At 52.8% G+C, this 17,043-nt stretch overlaps 2 protein-coding genes and 1 long non-coding RNA gene across 15 annotated transcripts in view; 2 read left to right on the top strand and 1 right to left on the bottom strand.

Annotated features, from left to right (window-relative positions):
* Positions 1-3,263, top strand: part of ZNF7 (zinc finger protein 7) — a 49,063-nt gene extending 45,800 nt beyond the window's left edge. For all 10 annotated transcript variants that reach the window (XM_081816747.1, XM_081816745.1, XM_081816743.1 and 7 more), the window contains one exon: positions 1,409-3,263. In XM_081816747.1, the coding sequence (XP_081672873.1) occupies positions 1,409-3,207 (1,799 nt within the window). In that variant the 3' untranslated portion in view covers positions 3,208-3,263. The remainder of the gene's footprint in view (positions 1-1,408) is intronic.
* LOC145721014 (uncharacterized) overlaps positions 1-17,043 on the top strand; it is a 133,643-nt gene that overhangs the window by 95,238 nt on the left and 21,362 nt on the right. The window lies entirely within an intron of this gene.
* COMMD5 (COMM domain containing 5) lies at positions 10,949-12,914 on the bottom strand. Of its 4 annotated transcripts, none has more exons than XM_031040708.2 (2): positions 12,836-12,914; positions 10,949-11,864 (listed from the first exon to the last, which is right to left on the bottom strand). In XM_031040708.2, the coding sequence occupies exon 2, from the start codon at positions 11,640-11,642 to the stop codon at positions 10,968-10,970; it is 675 nt and encodes a 224-aa protein (XP_030896568.1). In that variant the 5' UTR covers positions 11,643-11,864; positions 12,836-12,914; the 3' UTR covers positions 10,949-10,967. The 4 variants fall into 4 exon arrangements, with proteins under 4 accessions (XP_030896568.1, XP_030896567.1, XP_006744825.1 ...); XM_031040707.2 differs by having other exon boundaries at positions 10,949-12,210; positions 12,836-12,913; XM_006744762.3 differs by having other exon boundaries at positions 10,949-11,695; positions 12,836-12,910.

Here is a 17,043-nt window from a genome sequence, read left to right as displayed (position 1 = left end):
CACAGAGAGGTCGAAAGGACAAGTGTTGGGGGAACAGACCTGGGTCCATTTCTGATTCTCTCATTAGCTATGTGACTGGGGAGCCACAGATTGCTCATCTGTGGGGTGGTGATTCCACTGTTGACCTCTTTGGATTGTCCTGAAGACTCATTGAGGAGTGGCTGGGAACTAAGTATTCCTTACCCACAGAAGATGCTCCGTGTGTGATGGCCTTTGCCTCACCCGGGACCAACCGAGAGCTGCAGATCCCTGGAGCTGGAGAGGGCGCTGATGTTAGGAACCACCAGGAACCCTGTAACTGGGGCCCTGGAGGATTTCGCTGTGGGGTAGTGATGGGCTGCTTATAACTGGTTATCACACTGGTTATGAAGTTGGTTGTGATGCTAGTTATGACCCTGGGCGTGATTGCGGACACCAAGGAGGTGTCTGACTTTAGCAAGGGTACTCTCAGACTACAGAGTAGGAGAGAGACTGACACTTATATGGAGAGTCCAGAAGGAAGGCGGATGTCAGGAAGGCCTCGTGGGGGGCAGGCAGGGGTAGATGGAGCCTCCGGAACCCCAAGGGAACAAGAAGGCAGTATGGTGTGGCCTCCTGGAAGCTGAGGGGCCCACAAGCAATGGATGTGCACGGTTAGGTGTGCATCAGAGGTGGCTGGGCAGCAGCTGGAGGAAGCAGAATTAAGGCCTGGGGTCCTGCTCAGAGCCCTGCCCCCTCAGGCTCACCCCTGGTGTGCCCCTCAGCAGCTGTCCAGCCTTATCTTCCTTAGATCCTGCCTGGCCCCCCACTCATAGTTTTCAGTCCATCTTACCCTCACTCCACCTCCTCTGGATCCAGGAGCCTCTGGCCACACTTGGCCAGGCTCTCAGGCTCACTGCTTCTTTATGGATTTTCACTCATCCCAGTTCCCCACAGGATGGACCTCTCCTCACGTACCCGCACCCAGGGGTACACAATCGTTGAATGTATGCATAAAGTAAAAAGTATTAACGAAACCAAATTTTGAAAACTGTCAGAGGCATGACTTCTGGTAGTATTTTCTTTTCTCTCTTTTGTTTTTTTTTGAAGATTTTATTTACTTGACAGAGAGAGACAGCAAGAGAGGGAACACAAGCAGGGGGAGTGGGAGAGGGAGAAGCAGGCTTCCCGGTGAGCAGGGAGCCCGATGTAGGGCTTGATCCCAGGACGCTGGGATCATGACCTGAGCCGAAGGCAGACGCTTAACCAACTGAGCCACCCCGGCGCCCCTGGTAGTGTTTTTCCGTGTGGGTGTATCCTTGCTTGATGCAGCCCGTCCTGGTAGGGAGCTCAGTTCCCAGGGATGATGTGCAGCCTCCATCCCCACCCCTGGTCTTTTTCCTTCTCTAACCACAGGGGATAAGGGCGTTTTATTTCCTGTTTCTTTCAGATTCTGCAGTTGGGATTGCAGGTGAGCAGGCCTGTGAGGACATGGATGTTCTAAAGTCAGAACCCTGTGTGGCCATGGTCAGAAGCCCCCCACAGGGTTTTCCTCAGAGTTCTAGCTTTAGAGACACCTCTGAGTCTGAGGTCTGGTCAGAGAGTAAGCCAGGCTCCCTCCTCCAGAGAAACCGCTTGAACACAGGGACTGTGGCTCCCAGGAAGACCTTCTCCAAGGAGGGTGCCCAGGGATGTGGCGAGCTGGAGAGCAGTGGCGGCCTGGGTTGTCAGCCTGGCAGAAGTCAGGGAGGGGCCGCCGAAGGGACATCCCAGAGATGTGACCTGTGTGGCACAAGCTTCAGATCTACTTCAGACATTGCTCTGCATCGAGACATGAATACACAGAAGAAACCTAACAGCTGTCCGGAGTGCAAAAAAAAATTACCTGACTGTTCACAGGGGAAACATGGAAGTAAGTGCCACGGAGAGAAGCCGTATGAATGTGAGGAGTGTGGGAAAGTCTTCAGGTTGTGCTCCCAGCTTAATCAGCATCAGAGAATCCACACTGGAGAAAAGCCATTCAGATGCATCGAGTGTGGAAAAGCCTTTCGTCTGAGCTCAAAGCTTATTCAGCATCAAAGAATTCATACTGGAGAGAAGCCCTACAGGTGTGAGGAGTGTGGAAAGGCCTTTGGTCAGAGCTCCAGCCTCATCCACCACCAGAGGGTCCACACGGGGGAGAGGCCCTATGGCTGTCGGGAGTGCGGGAAGGCCTTCAGCCAGCAGTCCCAGCTGGTCAGACACCAGAGGACCCACACCGGAGAGAGGCCCTACCAGTGCCAGGAGTGTGGGAAGGCCTTCAGCCAGAGCTCAACCCTGGCTCAGCACCAGCGGATGCACGCTGGGGACAAACCTCAACTTCCAAGGAACCCAGATGGTCCCAGCCTTGTTGCACATCAGAGAATCCACCCTACAGAGAAACCATTTAAGTGTGACGAGTGTGGAAAGGCCTTCAGGTGGGTGTCTCGCCTCAGTCAGCACCAGCTGACCCACACTGGAGAGAAACCTTATAAATGCAACAAGTGTGCAAAAGCCTTTGGTTGTAGTTCACGGCTTATTCGCCACCAGAGAACTCACACTGGAGAAAAACCATTTAAGTGTGAGGAATGTGGGAAAGGCTTTGTCCAGGGCTCACACCTAATTCAGCACCAGAGAATTCACACTGGAGAGAAGCCCTACGAGTGTAGTGACTGTGGAAAAGCCTTCAGCCAGAGCTCAAGCCTCATTTACCATCAGAGAATCCATAAGGGAGAGAAGCCCTACGAGTGCCTCGAATGTGGAAAAGCTTTCAGTATGAGCACACAGCTCACGATACATCAAAGGGTCCACACTGGGGAGAGACCCTACAAGTGTACTGAGTGCGGGAAAGCCTTCAGTCAAAACTCAACCCTTTTCCAGCACCAGATAATCCATGCAGGAGTGAAGCCCTACGGATGTAGCGAGTGTGGGAAAGCCTTCAGTCGGAGCTCCTATCTTATCGAGCATCAGAGGATCCATACCCGGGCCCAGTGGTATCATGAGTATGGGAATACCTTGGAAGCTTCTACCCACGTGAGCCGTAAAAAAGTCAATACTGTAAAGAAACTGCATAAATGTAATGAATGTGAGAAAATATTCAGGTGGCGCTCACATCTCATTATACATCAGAGAATTCACACCGGAGAGAAACCTTACAAATGTAGTGAATGCGGCAAAGCTTTTAATCGGAGCTCAAGGCTTACTCAGCATCAGAAAATTCACATGGGATAGACCACTTACCTTTATAAATGTGTATAAATGTGAATAAACCTACAGCCTTAACTTTACGTATTTTATATGGGATCATTTATACTAACAAGAATTTAGAACGTGGGGATAGATTCCAAATTACCCTCTTAAGAAAGAAAATGTCTAAATTCATATAAAGTGGATGTTCCTTTGCTGGGACGTGTGACCTTAGCCCACTCAGCAAAGCCTGTGTCCCTCGAGTCAGGGTGCACATGTGTAGAGTTCCGAGCTCACAGAGGGAAGACCCTCGGTCCTATGGATGAGGAAGATCATGGGAAAAGGCCTGTGAGCTTTGCCAGACAGGTAGCTTAGAAGTTACCCAAAGTGTCTTCCCTGAGCACTGGTCCCTCAGGTTGGCTTCAGCAGTCAGGATGTGGTAGCTCGTGCTAGTGGAAGCCCAGAGGAAGGTGCCTAGAACCCCTTTCTCCCGCCCCACCAGAGCAACCCGGGGTTACAGCCGGAGGGCCCAGTGCCGGCCTGTTCAGAGGAGCTTGGATCAGCGCAGGACTCCAGGAATTGCACCCGGGCCCAGGGACCTGCTCTGTGACTCTGGGATGTCACTGTCCTTGAAATCCAGAGTGTCCTTATCAGCATTGTTACAGGGTGATCGTAAGAATTGAACTGTAAGAGAGCCTCCCCCCTCCCACACTGAGACCCCAAGCTGGCATCTCCAGCCAAACCCAGTGCAGACCTGGCCTCAGCAGGAAGAGCTCACGGGAGCCCAGCAGATGCCACCCAGAGGCCAGGGTGTGTACTGTTCCTGCTGCTTACCAGACTTCTCTGAATTCGTCCTGCCATAAACTGCCAGAACTGGGAGGGTCTGGAAGCTGACAGATGAGCCTGTTGCCTTTTCCCAGAGGCTGGTGGAGATGGAGACAGACCGCTCACCAGCAGCGTGAGGCTAACCACAGTGTGGATAGTGGCCCTGCCCTAGGGTCCTGGACTCACCAAAAGTTGGAGGGGACCAGAAGTCTTATTCAGACTGGCTGCTGCCCACTACCACTCACTCGAGACCTGTCGATCTTTGGTGTCCTTGCCAGTTACCATGAGCAAAATTGGGGCCGGTGAACCCTCCTCCCCATCCCACATACAGAAAGGTAACCCAGAGGGACACAGGTCAGTCACTTCGGGGTTTATGGCTTGATTTGGCTATGACTTGATTTGGGTCACTGCCACACCGGTCTGGCTAAGCCTGTGGGTAGGTCCCTGAGACACCGCCTTCATGGCCGATCACCAGTAGCGGCTTATGGATTTGTATCAGGTGAAGAAAGGGCTGACTGGTCCCTGTGTTTGCAGTGGGAGGTTCCAGAACTTTCTGGAACTGGGAACAGCAGAGTTCGGGGTGGTTAGGTCCGTGTGGGTTTCTGTGTTTCCAGCACATGCGCCGGGATCTCAGCCCGATCACCAGCCACTGCTGCTTAGGCAGGCACAAAGTTCCGTGTGTTCTCAAGCTGCGGTGCCAGTTCTTGGGTTGAAGATTGTGCCCTGGCCTGTACCTGCCTCTTTGGAGGTGTCCCCTCTCCAGGTGCCAGGACACTATGAAATCACTGTGCCCATTTCAGTAGTTGTAACCGCCCCTCCAGCTGTCCCTACTCCACCCAGAGCTTAGGTCCAAAAGGGTCAGTGCAAGAGGACCAGGGACTGCAGTTTGGTCACTGACTGTGCCATCCCCAGAAGGGAACCCTCTCTCGGCCACTTGCTGGGAGGTTCCACGAAGTCTTCCAGGTTCCAACCTGGGCATGATGCTGTCCTCTAACAGCAACTCCAGGCCAGCCAGAAAGGGCCAGAGGATTCCACCGAAATCATCTCCAGCCCCTGGATTCTCTCTTTGGATTGACATGGTCCTAGATCAGGGGCTGGAACATGGAGGCCATTAGACGGGGTGGCTCTCGTGCCTTGGTAGCTACATAAGCTGACCAAAATCTAGGCCGGAGTCGATTCCTCTTAAGTGCACTCATCTGAGAAAATGAAATTTAAGAACAACCAATCACAAACAGCCATAAGCAGTCTTCTCTGTGAAAACCTCTCCCCTGTCTCTTCCCAGCACAGAACTCTGGTTTTTTCAGGTGGGCACTGCCTGGTTCCAGTCCACGTTTGCTCAAGTAAACTCTTTAAAACTGATGTACCTCAGTTTACCTCTTAAAAGGCTTAAAAGCTAAGAAGGGAAAAAAGGACTATTTTGTGACATTTGAAAATTATATTGAAATCATATTTCAGTGTAATAAATAAAGTTTATTGGAACAGAGCTGGCTACTCGTACGATGCGAGCCAAGTTCACACTTGCTGGCCTTGTTAACCTGGGTAGAAACTCCATGCCCTCAATTCTTAGTGTGGTTTGTTCACTTAAATGTTCCAATACAACCAAAAATTCAATAGAGATAAACCTAAAGTCTTACATTCCAGTCCAGAGCCTCAACTGCAGAAGTACAGGGTGAGGGGTCCTTTCTTAGCTGCAGCCACGTGGAAGAGAAGCGTCCTACTGGCCTGCTCGGCAAGACTCTGTGAAATCAAACTGCCTCAGCACTTGAGATGCGGGGGCTTGAGATCCCGGGAAGAGTGTCTGCACACGTCACGTGTTCTGGTGGCTCTTTGCAGAGAGGCAGTGGAGGAGGGCCCCCTGTTAGGGCAGTGCAAGCTTTGGGATACTGCGTTCTACTTTCAAGCTGTATCTCCCAATTTGGGCTTCAGTGAATATAACAAGCATTTTTAAGACTATCCAGAATTCTGTTTCAGAGTAGATATTACCTTGGATTTCTCTGTTGGAGGCAATAAACCCATAATTTTGACCTGAAACTGCTTTTTACTCAATTACCAGATTAAGCTTTGATATATGACAGTGGATTGGGACCACCGAGCTTCCTGGAAGCTTCACGAAGGGGTGGGGGGTGCAGAGCCCAGGTGAGTTCACACAGTGTGTGTGGCTTACACTCAGAGCCTAGGAAATGTTTGCCTAACGCCCCAACCTCAAAGCCTGGATGCTCCCCCAGTGCAGGATTCACTGCTCAACACTCAGGGAAGAGAGGAAACCCACTGGCATCGAGTTTCCACAGAGGGGTGTCTGGAGGGCTCCCGATGGTGGAGTGTGAGACTTGATCTCGGGGTTGTGAGTTCGAGCCCCACATTGAGTGGGGATTTTTTTTTTTTTAGTTTCCATAGAGATCTGAAAAAGATCCAGAAAATGGAAAAGGGTAATCTTGCAAGTGTGAGTGTCCATTCTCTGTACAAGGCCTTGTGCGGGCCTGGGGACAAAGGTGGGCCTGGAGCCTGGTCAGCGGTAGGGACTGACCACAGGTCCTGAGGGTGGACGGCTGCTCTGGGCGCACAGGGTCCACATACCCCAGCCTGCCAAGAGCTGGGCTGAGGGAAGCAGAGCAGAGCCACCATCCATCTGCCACCTGGTTTCGTAGGAGGTAACAATGGTCTTTAAATGGCTGAAAGTGATTTTGTGACACATGAAATTAAAATTTCAACACCAGTAAGAAACTTTTACTGGAACGTGACTGTGCCCCTTGATTCACGTAGCGCCCGGCTGCCCTCAAGCAACAGTGCCAGAGCCGACAGCACCCTTGTGACCTGCAAAGCTGGTGCGGCCAGTCCCGGCCGGCACCTGCCATGGCGGCTCTGCAGAGCAGCAGGGGAGTGGAGGGAGGGGCAGCGTGGTCAGCGCCACCGTGTCGTCTGCCAAGGATGGGGGACGGTGCTCCGCCCCCACCGTTGCTGACTGGAAGCAGCAGCACAGAGGCGCCTTCTGGGAGGCGGCTCGCGAGTGGGCAGAGTGTCCGGACCCGCCAGGAGCAGAGGGTGTGTGTGACCAGATGCCGTACCTTCGAGGGGCCCAGGGCCGTCCCAGGGGACTGCAGAGGGGACGCACCAGCACAGCTGTGGAGACAGACTTCCAGACCACCCCAGCCAGGGGCACAAGGACGAGGGGGATTGGGCCTCTGTGCCCCTTGGGCAGAGAAAGGAAGTGCTAATCCGGGTGCCTGCCCACTGGGCGACTCCTGGAACTCCGCGCCTCCATCGGCCCACCTGGGAGTGGAAAAGGGCCTTCCCCCTGCAAGCGCCGAGGGGCTCCGAGGGAGCGCTCTGTGCTCCGAGGGCCTCTCGGGAAGGGGCTGTGCGTGTTCTCACAGATGCCAACAACGGGGTGGCCTGGGAAGTGCCTCTCCTCTGCTCGGCATATCATTTAGAACCGTGGAGGCCCAGCCACGTGGCCCTGTGGTGGTGGCAGAGCTCGGAGCACTCGCCGGGACATGTAAGCCTGGCTCAGACCCTAGGTCTCTATTCCTGGTTGCACCGGCCAAATTCCAGTAATCTTGCACAGCGGAAGCCCCTAAATCTCAACGGCTCACAACCCTAAAGGTGTGTCCACAGGAGCCAGCAGGGAGAGCCTCTTGAAGCCCCCCCAGGTGATCCTGCCCCTCCAGCAGGCCTCCACGGTCACTCTGGCGGTCAACAGACGGAGGACGCTGCCAACAGTGCAGTCCCGTCCAGGTGGGGAGGGAAGGCTGACCACACCAGCTCCCCCATCAGCTGTTTGACTTAGGGCAAGCCTCTGACCTCCGTCAAGCGGGGAAGCTTCAACCTGTGAGTTAGTGGGTGGACACACGTGCAGGATGGAGACCGGTGTGCAGCGCCTGCCGTTAAACCCGTTAACAACCCTGCGCTCGCGGCTGCGCTGCCCAGGGACCGGCCCGTAAGGGGTGATGGAGAAACCCGTACTGAGAACGGACTTTGGGTCACAGCTGGCCGATGATGTCAAGGGCTTTAAAATGTTCACATTCTGCCTCCTTCGTTCCCATTTCCAAACGGTTTCAGTACATAAAATGGTTTTACCACTAACCAGCACTGTGATTTTTAACAACACAGCCTCTGTGGTCTGTGTCACCCCCTCCCCTCCAAAATCTGTATGTTGAAACCCTAACGCCCAGTGTAATGGTCTGAGGAGCTGGGGCCTTGGGGATGTGATTAGGCCATGGGTTCAGAGCCCCCAGAGCACTCCCTCACCCCCGGAACCTTGTGAGGACACGGAGAAGTCTGCACCCTGATTCCGGACCATCAGCTCCAGAGCTGGGAGAAATGAACGATGTTGAAGCTGCCCAGCCTGTGGTGTTTTGTTTGTTGTGTCTAGAGGGACACGGCACACCCGCCAAGGGGAAGGGCACGTTCGGCCACCACTCGCACCAGCAGTCACACCCGGGAAGAGAACGGAGCTGCCACACACACATGCTTGCTGTCTGTGGGCAAAAGGACTTTGAAATTCCTTTTTCTTAAGTTTGTTTTTACTTTTTTTTTCCCCCAAACGTATCCTGAGTTTGTATTCCCTGAACATGTCTAAGGGTCACGACAGACATACTTGGCACAGAAGGCCTCCATCACTGGGTGGGTGGACATGGTGCTCAGCAAGTACGTGGGCCAAACGGCAGCTTGGATGGCCCAGTCCAGCTCCCATCCTCGGAGCAGCGGGGCCCCGGATGACCGCGGATGCTGCAGGAGACAGAATCCGCGCCCCTCAGTTGAGCCAGGCCTGGGCCCCACCTGGGGCTCCACCTGGGAGCTCAGCCTCTGAAACCCTACCTCTGCGTGCGCAGCCCCACGCCAGCTTGTCCTCAGTGCCCCACACCCACACTGCCATGACCCTGACTCTGAGGGAGAAGGATTAACTGAGAAGGTGGGAGTGCTCTGCCCTCGATGGGGCCCCGATGGGGCCCCGGCACAGAGCAGGAGGGCAGGAAGGGGGTTCTGGGAAAGGGCAGGGCTCATGAGCTGTTTTTCAGGGGAAGTTCCTGCAGGCTGCTCAGGCCTATTTATCCTACAAGACTTGTGAGCTGGTTGCTTAGCGGAGAGACCATGGAGGTGGGGACACCGCCAGGGGAACACAGACTGACAGCAAACGTCTCTGCAAAAAGCAGGACCCACGTCCCCTACCTGGGGGCCAGTTATGCTGGAAAGTGCAACACTGGCCACGGGCCTGAACACTCCCACCCTGGAGGCACCCAGCAGAGATCCCGCTCTCCTCCACCCTGCACTCTCACTGCCAAGTACTGAATTGTGTCCCCCGCCAAGTTCATGTTAAAGCCCTAACCCCCCCGTGTGACTGTTTATGGAGATGGGGCCTTCAGGGAGGTGATTAAGGTTAAATGGGGTGGGGCTCCGACCCAACAACAGGACCGGTGTCCTTAATGAGACGAAGAGAGAGCTCTCTTCTCTCACACATGCATGTGGCCTGAGGAAAGGCTGTCTGCAGGCCTCTGACCGGGACCTGACCCTGCTGGGACTCTGATCTCGCACTGCCAGCCTCCAGAACCGTGAGGAAATAGAATTCTGTTGTTAAAGCCACTCAATCTAGGGTATTTTGTTATGGCAGCCCGAGCTGCCTGAGACACCCACTCAGGGGATCCCAGGAGAGGCCCCTGTCCCCCTGTCCCCGACTCCACCTCAACCCTGGCAACAGCCTCTCCACCACAGGGCTCCCAACCCCTGCCCTTGTGCTCTACTGTGCTCGCAACACAGCAGCCACGGAGATCCAAGGACTAGAGCCCAGGACTAGAGCAACTGTCAGATCACACTGCTCTGCTCAGAGTAGAGCCGAAGTTGTTACAGAGCCCCTGGGGCGTGCCCTCCACACCCTCTACTCACCCCTCACCCAGCCACAGCTGCTCGGGCTGTGCACCAGGAGCTGCTGCTCCCACCCCTCAGACTGCTCTGCTCCCTTACCTCCTTCAAGTCTTTGCTCATATACCGTGTCCCCACCCCATGACCCAATTTAGGATGACAGCCCAGCTCTTCCATAATCCTGCCTCCCGTCCTGGGACCCTGCTCTATCTCTTTTCTTTCTTTCTTTTTTTACTTTAAGATTTTATTTATTTATTTGAGATAAAGAGAAACAGGAGTGGGGGCTAGGGGCACTGAGCGGGGAGCTGGACACAGGGCTCCATCCCAGGACCAGGAGATCATACCCTAAGCCCAAGGTAGACATTTAACTGACTGAGCCACCCAGGTGCCCCTCTTTCTTTTTCCTTTTGTAAATATTTATTTTAGAGAGAAAGAGAGCGCGAGTGGGAGGAGGGACACAGGGAGAGAATCTCAAGCAGACTCCTTGCTGAGCAGGGAGTCTTGATCCCAGGACCCTGAGATCATGACATGAGCCGAAATCAAGAGTCAGATGCTTAAGAGACCAAGCCACCCAGGGGCCAACCCCTGCTCTGTTTCTGCACCACTTACCCTCCTCTGAAAAGCTTTGCCAGTCATTTTGTATTATGCATTTTGTAACGTCTCCCCCTCACCACTAGAATGTTGGCTCCATGAGGTCAAAGATATAAGACAGGAAAATGAGATGTCCACACTAAAACAAAGGGTTCACAAAAGCTAATAAGCAGATGCTACATGAGGCCAGGCCAAGTGACCACACAGTGTCCACAAAAAGGCCTTGACCTGGACACCCGATAGCAACCAAACCAGAACCACACATGGCCCCCCCACAGCAGCAGGTGCCCTCACCCAGTAATAAAACCAATAGCCAGGGGAGGGTGTGCAGTCTGATGCCCACCCAGGAGGACGCTTTTTTTTATAGTTGCTTTATTTCCAATAAAAAGGGAAGATCCAGCTTTCTCAACGGAACAGACAATGACATGATTACATTCAAACATCTCAGGAATGCCTCCTGGAAGGGCAGGCTTTGTTTGCGGACACCTGTCGGAGCCAACTCTCCCCAGGTGACTGCAATGGGCTTGCAAGCACGATCAGTCCTGCAGTTTGAGCTCACACCTCTTCTCCAGGTCGGCCATCTCCTTGAGGACCAGGGCCACACTGTACCGCAGCTCCTGGAACTTGGCTGTGGGGATCTCAAAGCGGAATGCCGACCCATCTGAAAGCTTCAGCTGCATCAGGACACTTGGCTGCAGGGAGCGGGCCAGGGCACTGGTGGAGATTGCCACGTCCACCCTCCACCACAAGCCGGCAACATGGGGCAGCCAGGCCCCCTGCTGCCCGGCCACAGAGTTGAGGAGAAGCCGCTGGCTCCCAAACACCACACTGGCCAAGTCCGTGACCAGGTCTTGGGGGATGCAGAGCTCCTGGAGCTGGTCCTTGAAGGCGTCAGGCTTCAGGCTGGCTGGGGGCAGCCGGATGGCCTGCTGGAGCAGTGTGTTTGTGCCGGCAAGGAGGACACCCAGCCGTTCCTCCGACAGGTCTGCTCCAGCCCTGAGGCGCTGCACAGCCTCCCGGCAGTCCTCTCCCTGTAGACTGCTGACCACCAGCTTCAGCAACTTTCTGAACGTGCCCCTGTCCAGGTCTCCCAGGAGTCGGGGCATTGCTGCCACTTCTGGGGGGAGCTGGGCCCCCAGGAAACTCACCCGGCCACTGTGGCTATCACCAGGGTAATGCAGGTATGGAGCTGCAGTCCCCAAGCCAGACATTGCTGCTTCCTCCTTTTTGATCAAGCAGCCCAGAAGAAAGGTCTCAGCTGCAACTGCCAGGGGCGGGGAGAAGAGAAGTCCAGTAACTCCCGTGTGCTCTGGGCCAGAAAATGAGGACTTCAAGATGCTGACAGCATGAACCACCTGTGACAGCCAATGCAATGGGAGGTGCCCTGAGAGCAGGTGGCAGATGGGCCCACTTTAATCCCGGCAAGAGACGAGCTGGCAGGGAAGGGAGGCAGGGTGGGCAGGAGAAGAGAACCAGAAAACAGGAGAGGACACATAAGCTCTCCAAATACATAATGGAGAAAAGAGTGAAGGAGAAGAGAAGTCCGGAGAACACAGGGCTGTAACAGCCACTGCTGCTGCCGGCCACCACACTAAGCTCAGTCAACCGTGCATCGCACAACGGCTCTGCGGGAGCCGACAAGGAAACCGAGGCTCCAACACGACTGCCCAAGGACTAGAGCCCAGGCCTGTCCATCGAAAGTCCCCACCGTTTCCACAGCACAGGAGAAACCAGACACAGGCAGGCGGGAGGGGCACGTGACAAGAGGTACCGTGGCACCTGGAGAAAAGCTCGGGGTCAGTACCCGACGGTATAACGTCACGACACATCTCAGGTGACCAAGCCACACGCACAGGACAGAGCTCGGCGGAGCACAGAAGGGTCCTCACCACACCGCGAAATGGGGCGCGGCGAAGCGCGGGGCAGCCCGGGGGCACAGAGGGGCCTCTACTGGCTGCATCGTACCGCATTCTCCCGGGAAGGCAGGGCCCCCCTCGCCCTGCCCGTCAACGACCACCCACTGCCCAAACGCGGGTGTTCCCCAACCGCCTGGCGCCCGGCCCCCATCAGGAACTGCCTTCCACTGCCCCGGCCGCCCGACGCTCAGACCCTGCTCCCGGGAGGACAGCGTGCTGCCCCCCGGCCCCGAGGAAGCAGCCTACAGAGACCGGCCCGGTCGGGGTCGTGCCCCGTGCTCGCCGGGGAGGCCCTGGCCACCTGCCGCACGGCCGAGCGGCCGCCCACGAGCCGCGGGCCCCGCCGCCGGGCCTCGCCCCACGCAGCCCCGGATCGGCCTCCAGAGCTTCTCGAATGGAGCGGCCAAGGAGCCATATCGCGGTCCGCTGCCTCCGCCCGGAAAGAGGGACCCCACCCCCGTACCCCGAAGTCCGAGACGCCCCCGCACCTGCAGAGCGCGGTCTGGGGCTACGCGGCCCCGCGAAGCTCAGCGGCGCGGCCACACCGGAAGCGGGGCCAGATGCCCGGAAGCGACCCAGAGGCACTTCCTGGCAGCTCTAGGACGCCGGGAGGACCCGGCGCTCTGTGATCCGGTCCTCAGAGCAAGGCGTTTGTCCTGAAGGGGCTGAAGGGGGTCATAGCCTGCGGGATGCACCTGCAGCCATCGTTCTGCGAGGATTTCAAAGGCCCTTCACGGACGGGCGGGTCCCGGTCTCCGCTGGGGGGTCTCTGGGGCGGGACCCTCATCCACCAGGCCGGACCAGGAGGGTCCAGGAAGAAGGCCGGTGGCACAGACCCCAGGGTCCTGGGCAGCCCCCACCTGAGGGAAGTCCAGCCTGCATCCCCCCGCGTGGCTGTGCGTGACGACGGCTGCACAACAGTGTGAATGTGCTTAACGTCTCAATTGTACATTTAAATGGGTGAATTGTATGGTATGTGAATTATACCTCAATAAAGCTGTTATTTTTAAAAGTCGGTGAAAGGGAGGCAAACAACCCAATTAAAATGAGCAGAAGATTTGAATAGATATTTCTCCAAGGAGGATATAAAATGGCTAATGAACGTGGGCAGAAATGTTGGCTGTTGTTGGCCATTAGGGAAAGGCCACAGGGAGGTGCCCTTGCATACTATTAGAAGGGTGATAAGCAAAAGACAAGGCAAGGGCTGAGTGTTTGTGTCCCCCAAAATTCATATGCTGAAACCCCAATCCCAATGTGATGGTATTTGGAAATGGGGCCTTCGGGAGGGAATTAAGTCATGAGGGTAGGGCCCCGTAAACAGGATTAGTGCCCTTTAGGAAGAGGCCACAGGGCAAGCTAGCTCCTTCCACTACGTGAGGGTACAGCCTACAACCTGGAAGGGGGGCCTCAGCCGAACCCGACCGTGCGGGCACCTGATGTCAGACCGCCCGCCTCCAGGACCGTGAGACAGCAGCCTCTGTTGTTTGTTAGCCACCAGTCCGCGGTGCTTCGTTGCAGCCGCCCAGACCAAGCCGAAAACAGCGATGGAGAGGACGTGGGCAACATGAAACCCTTCTGAACGGCTGGCGGGAATGGAGAGGAGAAAAGAGTCCTGCGTTATCTTAAAAAATTAGAACTACTAGGGCGCCTGGGTGGCTCAGTTGGTTAAGCGTCTGCCTTCGGCTCAGGTCATGATCCCAGGGTCCTGGGATCGAGTTCCGCATCGGGCTCTCTGCTCGGCCGGGAGCCTGCTTCTCCCTCTGACCCTCCTCCCTCTCATGCTCTCTGTCTCCCACTCTCTCTCTCACATCTTTTTTTTTTTTTTTTTATGTGAGAGAGAGAGAATGAGAGAGAGCGAGTACATGAGAGGGGGGCGGGTCAGAGGCAGAAGCAGGCTCCCCGCCGAGCAGGGAGCCCGATGCGGGACTCGATCCCGGGAGTCCAGGATCGTGACCTGAGCCGAAGGCAGTCGCTTAACCAACTGAGCCACCCAGGCGCCCCTAAATAAAAAATCTTTAAAAAAAAACCCAAAACTACTTATATTACTCATATCGACCTTAAAAGTAAAACAGCCAGTTATTTTTTGGCAAAATGGGTTCGTTTGGTGTGAAAATTCATAAAAGGAAAGCTCATTTAGTATGGAGCCAAGCGGCCAGCAGGGGGCGCGCTGACACCCCACCGCTCCTCGGGGCCCTTTGCGTAGCACTTTACTGCCCCGGAAGAAGATTTCCTCCTCCCGGCAGCCCAGCCAATGAGAAGCCGCTCTACTTCCGGCTCCCGGTTTAGTCCAACGGACTTTGAGTTGACGACAGCGCCTCTTTTGCTCTAGGTTTGTTTTCCTGAATTGCGGTTCTCTGCTGTTCCCAAATAAACCTGTTTTTGCTGGTAACCTAAGGAATAGTTTTATTTTCTATATCTGCTAGCAAGAATCTGTTCCGTTTTATAGTTCAGCAGATTGAATGGACCGCAGTTTGTTTCTTGGCTGGACAACAGCGATCTTTCCAGGGTTTGCCCGTCATAAGTAGATCTGCTGTGAATTTTCAGGTTACAAGTTTTTTGTGTACATATTTTCATTTCTATTGGGTTAGGAATGAAATTGCTGAGTCAGAACAGGCGTATGTTTCATTTTATGAGAAAGTGCATGCCTTTGATTTTGATTTTTTGGAGTGGTTGTATCATTTTATATTCTCATCAGAAGTTTCAAGGAGTCCCAGGTGCTCCATTTCCTTGCCAATATTTGGACCTGCCAGACTTTTAAACATCCATTCTGGTGGGTGTGTGGTGGTGCTTTTCATTTTCGTTTCCCTAATGACGAGTGACACACACTATCTCATGTGCTCATTGGACATTCATGAATCTTTGTAAAGGTATTGGTAAAATATTTTACCTATTTTTTACTGAATGGATTGGCAATTGTTACTATTATTTTAACCATTTTATTGAGGTACGATTGACATGTAAAAAGATGTATATATTTAATGTATACAACTTGATGAGTTTGGGGATAAGGATTCACCCATGAAACCTAAAGTTTCCTCCCACCCCCTTTATTATTATTCTTGTGCATGTGCAGCCAGAACACTTAACATAAGCTCTACTCTCTTAGCAAATTTTAAGTATACAATACAGTATTGTTGACTATTGGCACTACACTGTATAGCGGATCTCTAGAAATTATTTACCTTGCATAACTGCAACTTTGTACCCTTTTACCATAATGTCCCCATTTCTCCCTCCCCCAGTCCCTGGCAACCATAGTTCTAATCTCTGTTTCTGAGTTTAGCTATTTTAGATTCCACATATAAGGGAGATGATACAGAATTTGTCTTTCTGTGTCTGGTTTATTTCACTTAGCATAATGTCCTCTAGGTTCATTCATGTTGTAACACGTGGCAAGATTTCCTTCTTTTTTGAAGCTGAATAAAATTCCATTGTGTGTATATGTGTATATATATAAATATATATATACTATATATAAACAACTATATAGCACATATACTTTGTATATATATATGTGAATATATGTTACATTTTCTTTATCCACTTGGTTGACACACAGTTTGCTTTCGTATCTTGGCTATTGTGAACAATGCTGCAATGGACATGGGAGTGCAGATATTTCTTGGAGATCTTGCTTTCAATTCCTTTGGATAAATACCCAAAAGTGGGATTTTTAATTTTGGGGGGAATCTTCATACTGTTTTCCATAACAGCTGTAGTTACATTCCCACCAACAATGCACAAGGTTCTCTTTTCTCCACACCCTTGCCAACAATTGTTTGGTTTTTTTTTTAAGATTTTATTTATTTATTTATTTATTTGAGAGAGAGAGAGCACAAGCAGGGCGGGGGGGGGGGTGGAGCAGAGGGACACGGACAAGCCCACTCTGCGTCAAGTGCAGACCCTGACACAGAGCTCAATCTCATGACCCTGAGATCATGAGATCTCATACAGCTCAACAGCAAACAAAACAAGATCATGACCTGAGCCGAAACGAAGAGTCAGAAGCTTAACCAACTGAGGTACCCAGGTACGCTGGGTTTTTTGTTTGTTGGTTGGTTGGTTGGTTTTTGGGTGTTTTTTTTGTTTTTTTGGGGGGATTTTGTTTGTTTAGTAATAGCCACCCTAACAACTCTGAGGTTTTGATTTGCATTTCCCTGATTGGTGATATTGAACACCGTTTCATGTACCTGTTGGTCATCTATATATCATCTTTGGAAAAATGCCTTTTCAGGCCCTTGGCCCATTTTTTAATCTAGTTATTTGGGGGTTTTTTGTTTTGTTTGCTTTGTTTTGTTTGCTGTTGAGCTGTATGAGTCCCTCACATATTTTAAATCTGAACCCCTTATCAGGTATGTGGTTTGCAAATATTCCCTCCCCCATTCCACAGGTTGCCTTGTCACTTGTTGATGGTTTCCTTTGCTGTGCAGAAGCTTTTTAGTTTGATGTAGTCCCACTTGTTTATTTTTGCTTCCCTTGCTTATGCTTTTGGTGTCATATACAAAAATTCATCAATGTCAAGGAGCTTTTCCCCTATGTTTTCTTCTAGGAGTTTTATGGTTTTGGGTCTTATGTTTAAATATTTAATCCATTTTTTTTAAATCATTTTTTTAATTCTTATGTTAATCCCCATACATTACATCATTAGTTCTAGATGAAGTGTTCCATGATTCATTGTTTGTGCATAACACCCAGT

The sequence above is a fragment of the Leptonychotes weddellii genome, chromosome 4, assembly GCF_054177405.1.
Source record: "Leptonychotes weddellii isolate Sample4059 chromosome 4, ASM5417740v2, whole genome shotgun sequence".
NCBI lineage: Eukaryota > Metazoa > Chordata > Mammalia > Carnivora > Phocidae > Leptonychotes > Leptonychotes weddellii.
The sequence above is the reverse complement of the archived record's forward strand: the minus strand, read 5'-3'. Positions and strand labels throughout refer to the sequence as shown.

Bases quoted from the DNA above. Each gene is read 5' to 3' on its own strand.
- COMMD5 (XM_031040708.2), bottom strand. From the start codon at position 11,642: ATGTCTGGCTTGGGGACTGCAGCTCCATACCTGCATTACCCTGGTGAT.